At 57.8% G+C, this 18,399-nt stretch overlaps 9 protein-coding genes and 1 non-coding gene across 10 annotated transcripts; 6 read left to right on the forward strand and 4 right to left on the reverse strand.

The window, feature by feature from the left end:
* Nucleotides 1-345: 345 nt before the first annotated feature.
* On the reverse strand, nucleotides 346-1,203 carry ARD1 (N-terminal acetyltransferase A complex catalytic subunit ard1; the record flags this gene model as incomplete). Its single annotated transcript, XM_071060799.1, has 2 exons — nucleotides 346-791; nucleotides 891-1,203. 2 exons carry the CDS (start codon nucleotides 1,201-1,203, stop codon nucleotides 346-348), a joined length of 759 nt encoding a protein of 252 aa, XP_070916900.1.
* Nucleotides 1,204-1,725: 522 nt separating this feature from the next.
* On the forward strand, nucleotides 1,726-2,623 carry MFIFM68171_05380 (uncharacterized protein; the record flags this gene model as incomplete). The annotated part of the gene is made up of 2 exons (XM_071060800.1): nucleotides 1,726-1,777; nucleotides 1,827-2,623. The coding sequence occupies 2 exons, from the start codon at nucleotides 1,726-1,728 to the stop codon at nucleotides 2,621-2,623; spliced, it is 849 nt and encodes a 282-aa protein (XP_070916901.1).
* Nucleotides 2,624-2,802: 179 nt separating this feature from the next.
* MFIFM68171_t52 lies at nucleotides 2,803-2,892 on the forward strand. The gene is given in 2 exon segments: nucleotides 2,803-2,838; nucleotides 2,858-2,892. It is a non-coding gene; the product is annotated as a tRNA-Glu (tRNA).
* A 495-nt stretch (nucleotides 2,893-3,387) lies between these two features.
* Nucleotides 3,388-4,023, forward strand: MFIFM68171_05381 (uncharacterized protein; the record flags this gene model as incomplete). Its single annotated transcript, XM_071060801.1, has 1 exon — nucleotides 3,388-4,023. One exon carries the CDS (start codon nucleotides 3,388-3,390, stop codon nucleotides 4,021-4,023), a length of 636 nt encoding a protein of 211 aa, XP_070916902.1.
* Nucleotides 4,024-4,257: 234 nt separating this feature from the next.
* On the reverse strand, nucleotides 4,258-5,001 carry MFIFM68171_05382 (uncharacterized protein; the record flags this gene model as incomplete). Its single annotated transcript, XM_071060802.1, has 3 exons — nucleotides 4,258-4,282; nucleotides 4,346-4,857; nucleotides 4,948-5,001. The coding sequence occupies 3 exons, from the start codon at nucleotides 4,999-5,001 to the stop codon at nucleotides 4,258-4,260; spliced, it is 591 nt and encodes a 196-aa protein (XP_070916903.1).
* A 968-nt stretch (nucleotides 5,002-5,969) lies between these two features.
* DOT5 (thioredoxin peroxidase dot5) lies at nucleotides 5,970-6,860 on the forward strand (the record flags this gene model as incomplete). The annotated part of the gene is made up of 2 exons (XM_071060803.1): nucleotides 5,970-6,288; nucleotides 6,385-6,860. 2 exons carry the CDS (start codon nucleotides 5,970-5,972, stop codon nucleotides 6,858-6,860), a joined length of 795 nt encoding a protein of 264 aa, XP_070916904.1.
* A 2,039-nt stretch (nucleotides 6,861-8,899) lies between these two features.
* On the reverse strand, nucleotides 8,900-10,288 carry MFIFM68171_05384 (uncharacterized protein; the record flags this gene model as incomplete). Its single annotated transcript, XM_071060804.1, has 2 exons — nucleotides 8,900-9,708; nucleotides 9,769-10,288. 2 exons carry the CDS (start codon nucleotides 10,286-10,288, stop codon nucleotides 8,900-8,902), a joined length of 1,329 nt encoding a protein of 442 aa, XP_070916905.1.
* Nucleotides 10,289-11,380: 1,092 nt separating this feature from the next.
* QCR7 (Cytochrome b-c1 complex subunit 7, mitochondrial) lies at nucleotides 11,381-11,851 on the forward strand (the record flags this gene model as incomplete). The annotated part of the gene is made up of 2 exons (XM_071060805.1): nucleotides 11,381-11,499; nucleotides 11,593-11,851. The coding sequence occupies 2 exons, from the start codon at nucleotides 11,381-11,383 to the stop codon at nucleotides 11,849-11,851; spliced, it is 378 nt and encodes a 125-aa protein (XP_070916906.1).
* Nucleotides 11,852-12,894: 1,043 nt separating this feature from the next.
* On the reverse strand, nucleotides 12,895-14,392 carry MFIFM68171_05386 (uncharacterized protein; the record flags this gene model as incomplete). The annotated part of the gene is made up of 6 exons (XM_071060806.1): nucleotides 12,895-13,043; nucleotides 13,093-13,227; nucleotides 13,282-13,362; nucleotides 13,419-13,466; nucleotides 13,519-14,147; nucleotides 14,220-14,392. 6 exons carry the CDS (start codon nucleotides 14,390-14,392, stop codon nucleotides 12,895-12,897), a joined length of 1,215 nt encoding a protein of 404 aa, XP_070916907.1.
* A 1,958-nt stretch (nucleotides 14,393-16,350) lies between these two features.
* Nucleotides 16,351-17,526, forward strand: MAG1 (3-methyladenine DNA glycosylase; the record flags this gene model as incomplete). The annotated part of the gene is made up of 1 exon (XM_071060807.1): nucleotides 16,351-17,526. The coding sequence occupies one exon, from the start codon at nucleotides 16,351-16,353 to the stop codon at nucleotides 17,524-17,526; it is 1,176 nt and encodes a 391-aa protein (XP_070916908.1).
* Between the last annotated feature and the right edge of the window lie 873 nt (nucleotides 17,527-18,399).

Genomic DNA, 18,399 nt, shown 5'->3' on the forward strand with positions numbered 1-18,399 from the left:
GCACTGAACATGGGGCGGTAAAAACCAAAATTTTCCCACTTTTCTCCTCGTACTAAGCATGAGTGAAGTAAGACTTCTTACCCTGTTCAGTACTTCCATCGATCTCATCGTGCCGAGCATGAGTGAAGTTAGACTTCTATCCCTCGCAGTCATAGTCCCGTCTTTCGCCTGGGACTACGCTTCATACAGGGAAATTCCCCCAAATTCTATACGTCTCACTGTGACACCAGACCCTCTACCATAACGGCGTATTGTCCCAGGCCTACATAGTAGAAAAAAAAAAAAAAGAACTTTTCATGATCCCCCTTCCAATACCTGCAGATAACGCCGTCTATAAACCACCTTTCATGCGTGTTTACTCTCGACTCTCTCCACCAGCTCACCCACCCCCAGCCCCCTCCCGACCTTGACCTTGATCTTACTATCGCCCGGCTTCCCCTTGGCCGGGTCCCGCCCGACATCGCCGACGGCCTCGCCTTCGTCGGCCGGCTCGTCGCCGCCGTTCTTGAGCGCCGGCTCGTCCGCGTCGTCGCCGGCGCTGCTGCTCTCGCCCTCCCTGGTCTTCTGCCTGTCCTCGGCCTCGCCCTCGGCCTCCTCGCGCAGCTGCTCCCGGATGAGCGACAGGTCCAGCTTCATGCAGTAGGCGTCCTCGCCGTCGGCGTAGTACTTGGACTCGGTCTTCTCCGTCTTGAAGCCGAGCGTGTCGCGGTAGAGGTGGATGGCGGCCTTGTTGGAGACGCGCACGTGCAGCGAGACGTAGTGCGCGCCAAACGTCTCGACCATGGCCAGTTCTGCGGAAACCCCATGGGGGATGGGGTTTTTGTCTTAGTATCAGGGGCCAAAGAAAAAAGGTGGGGGGGGGGGGGGGGGGGGGGGGGGCCAGATCGTACGGCTCTGCCGCATCAGCTTCTCGGCAATGCCCAACCGCCGGTGGGTGCGCATGACTGACAGCGACGTGATGTGGCCGTGCTGCACGCCGTCGGTGGGCTCCTCCTCCATCTTGGCTAGTACGTAGCCCACGATCTTGGGGTAGTCGTAGGGCGTCTTGGGCGGGCGCGAGGCATCGACGGCGACATAGGACAGCTGCGGCCACGAGAGGGCGTGGTAGAGGTAGTATTTTAGGAAGTAGTTCTCGGGGAGGTTCTCGATGTTGGCGTGCTGAATCAGCGGTATGTCTGACGCGCGGAGGAGGCGGATGTCCATTGCGGCGGGCTGTCTGGGCAGAAAGGGAGGGGGGGAGGAGGGTAGTGGGGGAGGATTCGTCCTTTCAATTGATTGAGTTGGGGATGCCTGGACTACGGTGCTGTGTAAGGCTGCCGCGGCAAAATGTTGGGTTTGGTTTGCTGAGCGCGCTGAAGCACCGCAGTTGAGCGCTTCGGTGGGCTGGGGTGGGCCCCGAGTCCAAACTGAATAGCCTTGTCCCGCAGCCGTTGCGCTGTGGAGCTGCCATGTGGGGTCCCTGTAGCCGCGCAAATGGAGGGGCAGCGCCTCCCGAAGCTCGGCCGACATCGCCGGAGATGCGGGGCACTGTGCTTCTCCAAACCGCCCGAGAGGTGTCACTTACACCTCGGGCGCGGGATTTCTTACCGAGTTACCTCTGTGTGTGTATATATATGTATATCTAAGCAAATCACGTCCAATTGACTCTGTAGACTCCTCGTTCGTACTTTTGCGTATTGGGCACGGGCAGTGACATCAGCAAAGCACACATCGTGGTATCCGACAATGTCTCGACCCCTCGACGGCAAACTCGCCATCATCACCGGCGCCTCTCGGGGTCCGTCCCTCTCTTATCACCGAGTTCTCGATGGCTAACTCTTCTCCAGGTATCGGCGCGGCCGTAGCCAAGAACCTCGCGTCCAAGGGCTGTAACGTCGTCCTCAACTACACATCGCCCTCTTCCACCGACCTGGCCAACTCCCTCGCCTCAGAGTTCTCCTCAGCCTACAACGTCCGCGCCGTCGCTATCCAAGCAGACGTCGGCACATCCTCGGGGCCATCCGAGCTCATCGCCGCCGCCCGCAACAACTTCTCCAGCCCGGACAACAAGTTCCAAATCGACATCATCATCAACAACGCGGGGATCGCCCTCAACGCGCCCCTCGAGCGCGTCACCATCGCGGATTTCGAGGCCACCTACCGGGTCAACGTCCTGGGGCCGTTGCTGGTGGTGCAGGCGGCGCAGGCGTACCTGCCGACGGACCGGTCCGGGCGCATCGTCAACATCTCGTCCGTCTCGTCGTCGACGGGCTTCGTCACGCAGTCGGTGTACGGCGGCACCAAGGCGGCGCTCGAGGCCATGACGCGCACGTGGGCGCGCGAGCTGGCCGAGAGCGCCACCGTCAACGCCGTCAACCCGGGCCCCGTCGAAGGGCCCATGTACGCCGCCAACCCGCCCGAGTTCCTGGCCGGCATCAAGGGCTGGGTCATGCACACGCCGCTGATGCGCGCGAGGGAGGGCGTCGATGAGGACGACGTCGTCAGCGACGCCAGGGAGAGCGGGGGCAGGCCCGCCAAGACGAGGGAGGTGGCCGGCATCGTGGGGATGTTGTGCTCCGAGGAGGCGGGCTGGTGTACGGGCCAGGTGGTTTGTGCGAACGGCGGGATGGTGATGCTGCACTAGATGGTTGCTCGTTTGCCTTGGGGAACAGGAGAGGGAAGGGAGTGGTGTATTGTAGACGGATAAGGTCTTGGCTCTCCGCTTGGCTGTGGGCTCCCGTTGCTTAGCATTAGGTAAATAAACCTCTTTTCCTCACGCCCCATCCAACAAGCATTCCCTGTCGGAGCCACACACGACGCAGATCGGGTATGGTGTAGCGGTAACATCGTTGACTCTCAAGCTTCAGCTCTGAGTGCCCTCAACAGCCCGGGGTTCGACTCCCCGTATCCGAGAATGAGATGATCCAAGGGTTGGACATCATTTTTTGGTGTTTTTGGTGAGTGGTGTGAGTATAGAAGAGCGGGATTGTCTGTGCTGTAACTACCATATTTCACAAGCCTTTACCATCTAATTTTTAGCTTTAAAGTGTTTTTTTTCTAAAAAATTCAGACGGACCTCTACACTCCCGATATCATCCCCCCTGAAATACTCCTGTGTAGGTAGTAATAGCGACTCTGGTCGAGGGCTGGTATAAGTCGGCGTCCGCCACCGGCGTCGATGCGGGGTCCGAAAAATCGACCCCGCGCTCCGTCGCCTCAACCGTCCTTAAATCAACCTGGACCCCGCTAGCTCACAGCTCACCGATCCTTAGTAACCAACTCACCTTCTCACCTCTCACTACCCCCAGAATCTGCCCGTCTTGATACTACCTGACGTTTTGAGCACCACATACACGATCCAACCCACAACCTTTGTACAATCACACACTAGTCACCCAGACAAGCATCATGGCCATCACCTCCACCTCGACCGCCACTGACGACCCCTTCGACACCCTCCTCACCCTTGAAGATGACTTCTACACCCAAGGCTACAACCAGGGCCACGCCGACGGGCTCGTGGCAGGGCGCACCGAGGGGCGCCAGCTTGGTCTCGAGCGGGGTTTCCAGAAGTTTGTCGAGGCCGGCCGGCTGCAGGGGCGCGCCATTGTGTGGGCGAACCGGCTGAGAGCCAAGGAGGCAAAGCAGACTTCAACGGGTAGTCCGGCGCTCAATTCTTCAGATTCTACGGGTGTTCAAGAAGGGGGTGGGGAAATCGCCGGAAGGTCTGGGGTATTAGGTCAGGGGAGAAGTGAGCGTGTCGAGGTGGAGGGTGAGCGTGACAGGATGGAGCTCCCGCCGCTGCCGCATAACCCCCGGCTGGAGAAGCATGTCACGGCGCTGTACGCGCTCGCCGAGACGGAGAGCTTGTCGACTGAGAACACCGACGAGGCGGTCAATGACTTTGACGACAGGTTACGGAGAGCGCAGGGGAGGGCAAAGATCATCGAGCGGATGGTTGGGGAAGGGCAGAGGGGGGATGGGGATAGCGAGACTCATAATCCTGGGGTGTCGGGTAGGGGCAGGGAAGTGGCAGAGGTATGACGGGACGCGGCCTGAGACTTGAGTAGGGTGGATTGTGTGAATATCCGTGATAGCCGAGCTCGAGGCGCTAAGGCGGTTGCATAGGGGTTGAGCGGAAACGGGTAATAGGCACGGATCCGGCGTAAGGGAAGAGCGTCAACTCTCAAAATGAATGCACACCTCTATACACCTCGTCTTCTTGCCGTCGTTATGTACAAGGTCTCATTCTCATCTCCCCATCTACCCCAACCCCGTTTATACAAACGATCTGCATGGGTAGCTGAAATCTCGTTAGCTCATCACCCACACCAGAGTAAAAAAGAGCGCCACGAAAAAAACTCACTTCTCGGTGTACGACTGCTCCTCGTCCAGCTCATACTTGTGCACATCCCACTTGCCCGTCGCCAGACTCTGCCCGCTGGGCAGCGGGGGCAGGCCGCCGGTCATCTGGAGCACCCTCTTGGCCGCCTCGACGCCGCTATTCTCGAGGTAGGTCGCCAGCCCCGCCGTCTTGCCGTCCTCCTCGGCCTTGACCAGGGCCTTGCTGCCCTCCTCGCCGATCAGCTCGACCCTCGGCTCAGCGGCGCTGCCGACCGTCAGGAGGGCGACCTGCTGGGCCTGGCCGACGATGCTCGCGCGCGGGTAGTTGCGGCGGGCGTCGCGCTTCCAGTACGGGTTGTCGGCGATGTCCCCCGCCGGGATGGTGACGGGGTCGTCGTACTTGAGCGGGTCGTTGCTGCCCGGGGCGGGATTGCGGTTGTAGGGGTTGAGAGGGACGCCGTTGGACCGGTTGGGGTCGATGGCTGTTGCACGGCGGAGGCGCTCCCAGATCCCGGTCGATTGGAGCGTGTATTTCTGGGAAGGGCGTTAGAATTCGTCGAGAGCCGAGGGCGGCGTAGCGAAGCGAACACCGGCCAATTGAGCGATTGGCAAATGAGAACTCACTTTTGTGATGCTGACTGCTTCGCCTGCAGCTTTCGCTGCCGCCTTGGACGCCATGGTGGCAGCTGGTAGCGGATGTGCGGGACGGATTCGAGGTCGGAACGACGAGATGGTCCCGTCGGCGTTGGCCTCGACTCTCCAGGTTCCCGACTGCTGGCGAGCCAAGCCACCGGGCCGGTGTTTAGCCGGCTCGAGAACGCATTGACCAGCCTTCTCGAACGGCGACAGGGATGGCTTAGACCACATCCCCCAAAGAAGGGGAAACGTCTCTTTGGTTCCGGAAAGAATTCCCTCCTGCAACACCGAAATTACACCCTCTCACATGACTTGCACGGTCTCTCAGCGTCTTGGCTGCGACAGGCTTGCTGATGACTTTACTCAGCAGAGTCATCAGCGGGCGCCGGGTTGCGCAGGGCTGCGCAGGGCCTGCAGTTGGCGAAAGAGGAGGGGGGGGGGCGAGCGCGGCAGCTCGAGGAACAGCGGCGGGTGGTTGAGTGGTTCCATTGTCCGATATTGGATCGCCGTCCGCGGCTGATGGACCCAATTACCGGTGGCTGCGGAACGACCTGGATGTAGCCAGACTGCTCTTCCGTTTCTCGTGTCTGTTTAGGGATACTCGCCTGCGCCCTGGGAGAACCGAGCGGTCCCAGGTCACCCCTTACCTGGGCGACCACACACACCACCCTCCCACCGACTTATTTTTTTTTTATGCTCGTGCTCTGCCGCAGGCGGAGCTCCATCGCAACCCTTCCCCCATCCCCCTGGCCCGGCCTCCTCTCGAGGTCATCGCGTGTTGTGATTGGCCGGCTCCTTGCGCAACCAGTTCAACGTCCTGTTTACCTTCGCCGCATCGACCCCAGCTCTCGACTTCATCTCTTTCCCTCCATCCCCCCCAGATTTCATCGTCCGCTCTTCGTTTTTGTTGTACCCTGGTCGCACGCTGTTGGCGACCCTGATTTGCCTCTCTTCTGCCTCCACCTAGAGCCCTCTCTTAGCTGTAAGTCGCGCGTAAGCCTCAGCCCGCCATGCCCGTTGAGCTCCGCAAGCGCAAGGCGCCGCCTCCGCCGCCGCCTCCGGCAAAGAAGCAGTCCAGAGTCGCCAAGACCGCCTCCAAGGTAAAGGAGACCGTCAAGGAGAAGGTAACCAAGGCGACCGCGAGCGCCAATGGTTCCTCGTCCGGCGACGCCGCCGCCAAGCCTGCCGTCGGCGACATCATCACCCTCGACGGCTTCGGCGGCGAGATTGAGACCAACGACGGCGCCAAGACGACCCTCAAGGCCCTCGTCGACGAGAGCAAGGCCGGCGTGGCCTTGTTTACCTACCCCAAGGCCTCGACTCCGGGGTGTAAGTGAAACCCAACCTCATCCAAAAACCCCCCCCCCCCCCTATTTGTAATCACCCCCAGCCTGATATATCCGTGTTTTTCCCAAATGCCCACAGGCACCCGACAAGCCTGCCTCTTCCGCGACGCCTACTCGGAGCTCACCTCGGCGAGCGGCCTCACCATCTACGGGCTCTCGTCCGACTCACCCAAGGCCAACACTGCCTTCAAGGAGAAGCAGAAGCTGCCCTACCCTTTGCTGTGCGACCCGCAGGCCACCCTCATTGGCGCCATCGGCCTGAAGAAGGCGCCCAAGGGCACTACGCGCGGCGTGTTTGTCGTTGACAAGACCGGCAAGGTGCTCGCCGCCCAGGCCGGCGGTCCCGAGGCCACCGTGAACGTCGTCAAGGAGATCGTCGAGGGGTTGAGCGGCGGCGGCGCTGCTGCCGAGAAGGTCGACGAGGCCGTGGACGCCGCCAAGGAGGAGGAGGAGAAGAAGGAGAAGGAGGCCGAGGAGAAGGGGGAAGATAAGCCTACCGAGCTCGCGCCCGAGAGCGCTAACGGGGAGGAGAAGGCCGAGGAGAAGAAGGAGTGAACCGGAAGATGCTGCTCGGGAGGTTCGGCTTTTTTTCCTTTTTGCTGCCTTGTTGCGATTGGGGGAGTACTCGTTTGAAGAACCGCTAATTGAGCGTTGTGTATATACATGGTCTTTTTTGCGTTTACTTTTTCTGCCAGTAACTAGCGGTTGGAATGGATACTCTTTCCTTGGCCGGTAGTTGACTCCCAGTCTCAACGTCTAGCAATGGCAATAATAGACGCTTGCTCTCACTTTCACTCACATCGCAAGCAGACCAACCATGACCAGCTTCTCCGTAAAACCCTGTGCAGTCATCAGCCGCTCCATCACCGCCTCTTTTCCGCCTCCCGCAGCCGCTGCTGATGCTCAGCTTCGTGGGTGATCTTCTATCGCGGATCGTTAGCATCTCGCCCACCCGTAAGGACATGCCCAGACGCTCGGTTGTCGGGCAGTAAAATTCATGGCAATCCCCGCTCCCTATGTAAGCGACGTCAACTCGGTAGGAAAAGATCTCGCAAGGGACGCCATGAAAGGCAAACAAAAGAACATCAACCCACCGCATTCATCCTCGCAGCGCGGATCGAAGAGCGTGCATACCTGCAACATCAATCAGATCAGCTCACTGTGCATGACAGGCCAATCGACGGAGAACCAAAACTTACACTAGCAACAAACAAGCCATTGTAAACGCCGCCATCGGCGCCATGGCCGTCTGCAGAGCCCGTCAGCACAACGACCTACTGGAAATGCGGCAGGAGACGGCTTGCATACCCGTGCATTTATGCGACCATTAAACATGTTGCGCGCTTTATTTCATCCCTCTGCAATCTAAGTGGGCGATGCGCTGGCGGGGGAGGTTGTTTCGATGGGGTGTCAGTCCCGACAGACTGGTTGCGAGGCCTGCCGCAGAAATTCAGATTTTAGGGGGTGCGCTTCTGGGACGTCCCAAATGTCACGCCACCCAAACAAAGGACCTTGTTTTGAGCGACGTCACCCACAGTGCTGGAAGCATCCTGGGGGAGCTATGATCGATTGTTCAGAGTATCGGCCAGAGTCCAATCCCGTATCGTATATGTGATCCCAGGCCCGAGGGCTTTTTATCGTGTACTTGCTCTTGTAAGCGCCGCTTTCGGCTGCACTGGCCCGCCTGCCATTTCTCGTCAAGAGGCCAAAAAAGATTAACCGAGCCAACACCCTCAAATCCTTGTCTCTGAGTGATTGTGGTAAGTAGTGTATTCACAGCTCCTATTCTGCCTCATCCCTATATACACTTCACTCCATCACCTCACCCCCAGTAGGCCAGAGGCGGTCCCCCCAGCCATCTCCTTCCATCCCCCTTCCATCCCCCTTCCACCCCGCCGTTCCACCCCCCCTTCCACCTCAGTATTCAGTAATGTATGCAATATACTCCGTACAGAGAACGAAGCCGAGTGCAAATGCAGCACAATAAACCAACCGCCCCGAAACCGAGAGAGAGAGAGCCAGAGAAAGAGAGAGCGCCCCAGTAAAGAAATCCCCGGCTGTCCTCATCGCCGGCCATGTAGATGCAGTCCCGTAAGAACCAAACAGAAACCCAGTCAGTAGTAGAAAATTGGCGTTTCCAGTAGATGTAAGATGTTACTTGTCTGCCTGCCCAGTCCAACCCGAGAAAAAGACGAATGCAGCCCGGGACCCATGGATGATCAATGAGAGAAAACCCTTCGTTGCTTCTTTTGCCGCTTGCTGGATCGCTTGTCCACTGCCCCAGTCTATACTTACACCGGCCGCCGTTTCGAAATCGGGTATTACGCATCGAGAGTAAAAACAAAATTAGGGAAACGTTAGACAATCCTGCCTTTTCCTTTCATTCCCTCCCGCCTCTACTCCTAGCGCCGTTGGTGGCGCCGGCTTGTCTCTTGAAGATCTCTTGCGCCTTTTGCAGAGTCGGAAGGGTTGTTTAAGAAGAGTGCGTCCTGGGTAACGCAGACGAGAGGTGGTGATTCGCATCGACTTCTAAAGACCAAACCGCGGCCCAACGGAGCTTTACAAAATAAAACCGTATCCGCCACGCTCCGTGATTATGAGCCCGAGAACTCGGGTCGTCCGAATTCGCCTTGTAGCTTCTTCTTGCCGCTCGCACGGGCGTGGTTGAGGTGACCCATGACCGACTCATAGGTGAGCATCGTAACCGTCGCGGCCGGCACGGCACGCATCATGTTGGTGCCCATGCCGGCGTAGAAAGCCCTCCATCCCTCTTCGCGCAGCATGGTGCGGAAAGTCGAGACGATTCCTCGGTACTTGGGCCCCCGTGGCAGCTGCGACTGGGTCACCCCGTTTCCAACCCCCTGCGCCACGCCTCCTAGGCCTTCCATGTACTCTTGGCCGGGCGTCGGCCGACGCTGCGTTTGCAGTCGTGTACGGATGACCTCGTGCGGGTAGGTCGCGCTGCTGGCAATGATTTTGGACATTATTGACGCTGATAGAATACCGAACCAGTGTTCCTTTTCATCCTGGCCGTCGACGCCTGCGGCGCCCATAGCCTTGCCAGTGAATTTCTTCCTTAGATATTCGTACGTGGGGATGTGGACGGCAACGTGCGTGAGGCCGAGGAGCGCTGGTGTGAGTCCCGAGTAGAAGGAAAGGATGCCTTCGGTCGTGTACATCTTGCGAGCGGCATCCCAGCTCGACTTGTAGTGCCATGGTTGGTGGAGTGTTGGGCGCGACGTCGGGGTGTTGGGGCTCCTCGGACCGAGCGAGAAGCCGGCCCTGTCGTGCCTGCTCGTCTGCGACATGAGACGGGTCTTTATGACCCAAATCGGATTGGTGACAATGGTGCTGCTGGCCCCCGCGATGATGGATGACCAGAAGTTGATGGCCAAGTCGTTTTCTGCAGTACTCGCGTCAGCATTCGAGGTTGCCCGTCTTCGCAGGACTCGGGTGGACCTACGTTGGTACTGGCCCACCAGCTTCTTGCTCTTGTTGTAGACGGTGAACCACACGGCCCAGGTCGGTAGGTATCCCATTACGATGGGGCCCAAACCCCTGTACAAGCCCCTCAGCCCTTCTTCCCTCCATATCACGCTTGCTGTCCCGAACAGGCCCTTGTAAATCCTCGTGTGCCGATGCTCTGCGGCCTGCGCAATGAAGCCCCCCTGTGCCTGCAACTTAGTCTTGATGACGTCTAGCGGGCACGTAACAACGCCCGATGTGAAGCCAGCTACTGCACCGGACAGCGCGTTAAACTGCGGATCCGACGCCTGAACAGCCCATTTCTCCGAGAGTGTGAGCTCGCCCGGGTCCGGCATCGTCTCACCAACCGCTGGCTTCACCGACCCTGGCCCTTGGCTTGAAAACTCCGCCGACTGAACCTGAGATACCTGGGATGGAGGCAGCGCTACCCCATATTCTGCCGGAGATGCGGGTGCGGGTTGTCCGTGTGGCGATAGGTGGTGTTCGTTGTGAGACATGCCGCCTTCGGGGAGGGGCACGGCTCTGGCTGGGTGCGCCGCCGGGTCCTCCAGCGGCGTTTAGTCTCCGAGATGGCGGTGTTCTGTCCGGTTGGTCTCGTGTTCCTGTGTGGCTGCTTTTTGCCTTATTTAGAGGGGTTGTCTCGGGTGCGATTATGTCTGCGATTCCCTCTCGTGCCGGTGTGCGGGGAAAATGCCCGCACAGGCAGGGGATCGTGACTGCTCCTAGCGGTTCTCCCTGTTCATGGACTTGGGGTGCGGAGACTCGGGTGTTGATACAGTATCGTGTTTCGCGCCCGTACGATTCTGCGCGGAAGTGTGCGATGAGCTGCCAGGTAAGTGGTGCCGAGGGTTGCGAGCGGGAATGGCGGAGGAGCTTGAAAGGAAAACGTTCTTGGCGGCGGGAGGGATTGCACAATCGGACGTAGTAGCCAAGCGGTGCCGGCCAGCGCCGACCGACGGGCTGCACGCGGCTTCGGATGTCAGCTACTCGGTGACTTTAGAGGCGTCTGCCAACGATGCGTCCCACTGTTGGAACCAAGTTGGTGGGTTGGCTCCTCCCGAGTCATGCAACAATCGTGAGCACGAGGGCTGGCAACGGAGGTGCCGCGTACGGTTGTACCGAGGTGATTGTGATTGCGATACCCGTTCCGTCCGGCCTAGGAACGCTGCCGGCGGGGCTCGATGCAAACGTCTTTCAAAAAGTCGCAAAATTTGTGTCGGTTGAAGCTTCTTATGGTCTCGGGACCCGCAGTTTAATCGAGCAAAAAACTGCTGTCTCGGTCCTGTGTCTCTGTAAAACGTTACAGGATTTCCTCGTGAGCAAGGGCATTTCAGCGTTATCAATTGGGGTTTATCGGCGACCCAATGCAGGTTTCTGGCTTCTGCGCCATTACCTCATCATCCCTGCGAATTCGCGGCTGATTGCCCTGCGCTTGCTGTGCTCTCAAACCTTATTATTCAGGCAGAAACACAAGCAACAACGGTTTTTCCCGGGAGAGCTTCGCAGCACCGTCTGATTTCGCGGCAATTTGGTGACAGGTCAACCTTCGAAGCCCACCACGTCTCCGCGAAGAATCTCCAACCGCCACCATGCCTGTCGCACCTTCCCTGATCTCTTCCGTCGTCAAGCGGCCCTGGCTGCAGAAGCTGTTGACGCCGCTGGCCGGCTGGTACACCAACGCCGCCGGTTATCGCCAGATGGGTCTCCGGTGAGTTTTGCACGCCCTCGACACCTCTCCGGCCGACCAATTGGCCTCTAGGGAAGCCAATCCTGGCTAACCACCATGGACCTGGGGAAACAGCGCCGACGACCTGATCGTCGAAGAGAACGAGACCGTGCTCAAAGCGCTGCATCGCCTGCCGCCGAAAGAGAGCTACGACCGCATCTACCGGATCCGCCGCGCCACCCAGCTCAGCTTGCAACAAAAGATCCTGCCCAAGTCGGAGTGGACAAAGCCCGAAGAGGATGTCCCGTACCTGACACCCATCCTCGAGCAGCTCCAGGCCGAGGCCAAGGAGCGGGAGGACCTCGACGCCCTGACCGTCCTCAAGAAGCATTAGACGGTGGTTTGAGAAGCGGGATGGCGTGGAAAGGATAGAGTTTCCTGTTTGTCGGGCACTGTATTTTAGGGAGCGTGACACAATGGCAGGAGGGTAGGGGCTCGGGAGGACCTGGAGGCCGCCAGCGAGGAGGCGAGCCGGCCTGTATGTATAGACCTTGGGTTGTTCATTCAATCAAAAAAGACTCGCTCACCGATTTTGTTACGTCTTCAACCTATGCAAGACCGTATTTCCGGGCGTAGGTGCTTTCGGGAGTCCCCAGTGCTCCAAGTGAAAGGGAGCTTACTCAAGCCAGGGTCACGGCGGCTGCAAGATTCCTAAACCCCAAGAGACTAACTGATAAATGTTGACACTCCTACGCCATTTCCTTGTACAAATGACAAGCAGCCTCTGCTTGTAGTCAGTAACAAGTAGATATTAATCCTGCTCTTTCCAGTTCTACCCGATCGAGAACCCGTTGGAATCCACGCCCGACAGAAAAAGAGCACAGCCTCCCCCTGCGTCCAGCGAGTAAACAAGCCCAGGCAGCCCGTGCGGCAGACCCGTCACCGTCCCAGGCGCTTCCAAATAAGTGAACATTCGCTTAGACATCCAGAAGTGGGGTATTCGCTTTCAGCCCGTCATAGCCAACCATACCACGAGACCGACATATCCGAATTAATGGAGCTAGAAGCGCCGTCTCTGATCATCCAAGGTGCTCCCTCGACACGAATGACGGTGATGAAACAATGCATGCCCAAGCCGTCAGAGGCCGAGGACCTGCGAAGAGATGGATTGGCAGGTCTCGTTAACTGCAAGGTCAAAGGAGGTTCAGATACCAGATGCCGGGCTCATAACGCTTGTCGATTCCAAATAATAGAAAAAAAAAAAAAAAAAAAAAATTCCAACCCAATTCCCCTAACGCCTGTCTCGCAAGTTGGCCAACATCGATGGTCCGGTATGTGTCGTGGGCTGTCGTACAAAATATACCCTGCTTTCCTCGGAGCGGAGCGTTTCCTGTCGTCGTGAAATCTACCGGGCGAATAAACCTAAGGCCCAGAAATTCATGCATTACCTCCCTTCTCTTCGGTGTCGATATGCCAGACGACGTAGTTGGGAAGGCCATAAACGCCATATCCGGCCCTCTTGGCCATTTTGGCAAATCCTTCTGTTTCCGCCTGGTTTTCAAATGCATAGCATGGGAAGTTTATTCCTGTACCGTGTAAGCTCGGGTTTCAAGAATGAGACGGGTTACTACTCACCGGATCGGTGAACATCTGCCTTGACAATGATGTTCACGCCGCCAATGCCGTCCAACTCAATCTCTTCGTCCTTGTTGTTGCGCCAGTCACCCATCCTGGCCATGTGGGTTCTACCAGTGTCGTACTGCTTGTAGCCTGAAGAAAACCGTCAGTTGGGCCAGCAGGTCAAGTTTATACCGGCGACCATACCCTCGGCGAGGACGACGTCCTTATCCAGACCCGCAGCTAGCTTGCGGCCCTTATCGGACTCGACCCATGAGTTGTAGTCGACTAGTTCAAAGTCAGCTGAGGCGCTAAACATAAGACGACGGTAGATCTAAACGCACATCTGCCTTCGATATCGCGGCCGTTCTCGTAACGGTGGAACCAAATGTCTGTACCGGGTCAGCACCTCTTCCAAAAATCCCATGCAAAGCTTGTCCATACTGGGAACGAGGATGTCCCGATCATGAGCAATGAAGTCCTCAAGGATCTTGTCGGGGCTGTCCACAATATCCACGTCTCTCCAGTACACCCACGAGTGTTCGGGCTGAAGAGCCGTGGCCAAGAGGTAGTTCCGAGCTCTGCCCATAGCCTTCCGCCGGGGGCCCTGAGCTTCAAACGAGTGCCGCTCTTTGACCTCCTGGCTGAGTTTGAAATTGAAGTCCTTCTCCACCACCAGGGCGCTCCGAAAGGGAATGTTGTCGGGCCTCTTCTGAATCCGGTCGAGCTCGGCCGCGAGAACGGCAAGCGTGTCGTCGGTAGAGTCGCCAACTAGGAAGGCAAGATCGATCAGGTGGTGGGGATAAGTGAGCTTTGCGATCAGTTCAAAATATTTGGAGAGGTATCGAGCACCATCCTTGAGCGGCGTGAGGATGAGGACTCGTTCCTCGTTCGCGACGGCATTGGTGGTAGACTTGATGGGATTTAGATCGACATGCCGGATTGTTGACGAGTTGACTTTTAGCGGCGCATGGTGATTGAATATTACCGGAGTATGGAGGTGGGCTTGCCATTTTGCTTGCTCGTCCAATGTCATATCCATAGGCGGTTTTGACGGGCCCCAGCAATAGAAACTATACCAACCACGGACCAGGTTAGCCATCCGGAGGCCACGGGGCCGACGACGGCCGCGGGGCAATTCTTACCTTTGCAAGTCAGGCGCGGATGTGCTGATGCCGCGCCATAGTAATAGTATCGTGCCGGCGACGGCGACAAGCAGGAGAAACCGAGATCTGGTCAAGAGCACCCATATCGCTCTCGTAGGCGGCAGGCTCGCTCTAGCCGCCTTCCAGCTGACGCCGCCTTTAGGGAGGAGCATTCTGAAGCGTCCCGCTGGTCCTCAGCACCACCCGACGATGTTGATGGTGCAACCGGCAGGATACGGGACCGCGCGTCCGTCCCTCACTGTCGTGCTGGGTGCGCCAACCGTGTGGCACACTAACTGAACAGCTCAGCGGGCCACGCAAGAAATTTGGATAAGCCTTGGCCAAGCGTGACGGGGGGGGCGATACCGGGTGGCACTGGGCGGCACTGGGCGATGCTGAAAGTAATGATGGATGCAAAACCTGAGCTGGTGAATATCGCCTGCTGTTGCTGCGGGGCGCGTGGTGGGTAGAGGTAAGGGACCGCTGCTCGTCGTCTGTGTCCCTCTACGGCCGTGTTCCTTTCGCAAGCCCGGGCGCAGGTGGGTGAGAATCGAAGACAAGCGAACTGGAACCATGCAGCCAGTCTCAGTTGCGTTAGCCACCCCTAGTTCGGTAGGGGAGAGTGCCGGGGTAAGTTCCACTGTGCCAAGCCCACCAGAAGCTTTCCCAAGTCCACTTCGACTTCGTACACAAGACACCCTCTACCCATCACCCCCACGCGATTCCAATATCGCAGCGCGCAATCACTGTCCAAGTAACCTCAAAGAGAGCGGACGCTGGGTGAAAAGCAGCATTCTAACATGTTCAATCAGTTCAATGCACTGCGCGCGCTCTGTGGCGCCCAAGGCTAGCTGCTTTACCCGGCGATAGGTACATATACTTCTCTCACAGACGGAATATCAGCGGGCCGAGACCTCCATCTCGTTTGATACGAGATTGGATCCAATTGTTGCAACTCCAGCCACACTGTTGTTCCGATGCATTTCCCGCAGCTTCGGATTAATTTGCTGCGACACCTATCGTGGTTCGCTTTCCGATGTGCGACTGCAGAGCTCAGGGATGGGTACCTTAATTAACTGATCCACCAATCCCCCCTCTGTTCCAAAACCTCTACACTACGCACGGCGATTGCCAGCATCTAAGACTGCGAGTCTAGGCTTCAGCTACCCCTCCAGTGGAGTGTAAATCACGACTTCCATGTGCACATTGTCTCACTCATACCCTGGGTTTTGAGGTCTGGGCCTTACCTTGGCGGATCCTAATCCTAATGGATCCCGTTGGGCTTACCCCTTCGCTTGTCCCTCTGTGCCTTAACAGTATTGGCACACCTCCTCCAGGGCGGAGGGACAAAAAAAGAAAACCGAAAAATTAGGAACTAACCCTGGGGGTTGAAGAAAACAAACTGGTCTGTTGAATGCCACAACCGTCACAATAGGATTGTTAAGTTGCACTAAATGGAATACCTTTGCTAAACACCTGGTAACACCTGATAGTGGACAAAGGGGATGCTGATAGCCTGGCTCAATTCCATTAGCCTGTCATGGCTTTCAATTCAGGCGCAACCTTCCCGTTTCCGGAAACCTTGGCATAAGATAACACCGGGATTCGAACTGGCGTGATGATGCAGGTGCTGTTCCAATTGAATTCACCTACCTGGCCCCTGTTCCACGTGAGCAGGCGACAGCAGCGCGATGACATCTTGTAGGGCGCGTCCCACTTTCTTAAAGGGCGTTTCACCCTCGCAATGCGGGTGAAGTAAGATTCCCAAGAACCTTCCCCTTTCCCCCCACCCCTTTTCTTTTGGGCAGCCAAAGGCGCCATCTTGCAACCCTGCCAACCTTCGTCTTCCCAAGCCGGCGGATTACAAATAACTAGTAACCAGTCAACATCCTGGGGCTCGGCCTTGTTCACGTAATCACCTACAGCCTCAGCTGGTTGGCATCCCAAGGGGATGCCAAACCAGTCACTAAACTTCCATCTCGCGCGTCGCCTTACGATACTCTCTACAAGGAATCTATCGCACTTATCGGCCTTGGCCCACTTTCCTGGTCAAGCATCTGTGGCTTTGAAACACCTACCCGCGGCACTTGGAGTTTTCCCGCGTCGTTGGTCGTCAACCAAAACCGGTGGCATGGCATCACGGAGGTCTGCCCGCCTTAGGGCGATGGCGAGCAACGCCGAAGTCGCGGATTTAGCACCTCCAACGGCCCTTTCAGCCCCATCCCGCAAGCGGAAAGCGGCAGCGCAGGTCCCGGTAACCGAAGCGCCAGGGGAAGCCCCGTCAACTCCGCGCCGACGGAAGATCAAGGACGATCTCGAGCCGCCAGAGACTCCCACACCTGACACGGTCAAGCTCATGGCCGAGGGAGTGCAAAGCGCCGGCATGACGCCGGCACAAAAACCTCGCCCTGCAGCAGTCAACCGCCTGGCCGATCCGAGTCGCACCAACGCCCTTCTCCGCTCCCCAAAGACCTCGCGCATCATCGCCTCAAAGCCTGTCGCCGCCGTCTCGCTGTCCAAGCTCCGCGAGGGTCACGCGCTAACACCAACGCCAACGATTCTGACGACGACGGCCAACATCCTAGAGGAGGCCTGTGCCCACCTCATCAAGGTCGACCCGCGCATGAAGCCGCTCATTGAGAAGCACCACTGCCGCATCTTTTCTCCGGAGGGCCTGGCCGAACAGGTCGACCCCTTCGAGGCGCTAGCTAGCAGCATAATCTCGCAGCAGGTCAGCGGGGCGGCGGCCAAGTCGATCAAGGCCCGGTTCGTGGCCCTGTTCGACGATGGCGGCGGCGGCGGCAGCAGCAGCAGCAGCAGCAGCAACAGTGGCGATGCCGCAACCACGGGACGGTTTTTCCCTCACCCGTCGCAAGTGGCGGCAACCCCGATCGAGAAGCTCCGAACGGCAGGGCTCTCGCAGCGCAAGGCTGAGTACCTGCAGGGCTTGGGCGAGAAGTTCGCGTCGGGCGAGCTGACGACGCAGATGCTCGCCGACGCGCCCTATGAGGAGGTGCTCGAGAAGCTGACGGCGGTGCGCGGACTGGGCAGATGGAGCGTCGAGATGTTTGCGTGCTTTGCGCTCAAGCGCATGGACGTCTTCTCGCTGGGGGACCTCGGGGTGCAGCGCGGCATGGCAGCGTTTGTCGGCCGGGATGTGGCCAAGCTGAAGGCCAAGGGCGGCAAGTGGAAGTATATGAGCGAGAAGGAGATGGAGGAGATTAGCAGTAGGTTTGCGCCGTTTCGGAGCTTGTTCATGTGGTACATGTGGAGGGTTGAAGAGACGGATATCAGCACGCTGGAGTAAGCGGGGCAGCGTTTGTCCCCCCCTTCGCCGCATCCTGACGACCTCGCGATGCTTGTGCCCCTCCTTAGCAGCTCCTGTAAGAGCCACCAATGGCATGCCCAGTCGGGGTGGTGTCGCTAGGAATCAAGCTTACCGTCAATGCAGCGGCTTCCGCCACTGCCGGCAATCCCTGTCGGTCTTGGAAGGTCGTCCGTTTCGGCCTGCCTTGGTTGACATACGTAAGCTCGACAACGAATTTCTCGAGACTGGATTGGTTTGAAGTGGTGTATGTTTCAGCGGCCCCCCAGTGTGCAACAACAAATACGGGCTTAGTTCCCCGTTTCCTGCAACAAAACCGGAATTTCAGCTTCCTTTGACGGCGTGCTTTTCGGGGATGCAAGACGTGCCTGCACGATGGTCACCCGGCGGACCTATCATCATAGCTTCCCAGTTTCTTCCTCTGGTCGCCACGACAGCGCCCAGGAAACATGCCTTAACTGGACTTGCGCGATGGGACCTTGTCGGAAGGCGGTTACGGAAGACATAAGCGTTTGGTATGGCATCTGTCGGTTAAAGACCCGAATCAACAACACAGGCCAGAGAGCACGGAAGATCCCATTGCAGAAGATGCATGGCAAAGAAGCTTACGCAAGCACTAAAACCTGCCAGCTGTGATGCCTCGTTTTGTTGCACAGGTGCAGAGCATCGCAATGCGCACAAAGTCTTAGCTATTGATGGACAACACGAGGCACATGTGCTGCGCTGTCACGATGATGGCACGCGTGGAGGGTCATGCACAAAGCACAAGAGAAGAACCTCGTCCTACGGTGGATGGAAGGAAGAAATCTCCGGCTTGCGTAGACTTTTCCAGGCTGGCCCAGTGCGGCAGGAGGA

This window comes from Madurella fahalii (assembly GCF_045866475.1).
Source record: "Madurella fahalii IFM 68171 DNA, scaffold_2, whole genome shotgun sequence".
Taxonomy (NCBI): domain Eukaryota; kingdom Fungi; phylum Ascomycota; class Sordariomycetes; order Sordariales; genus Madurella; species Madurella fahalii.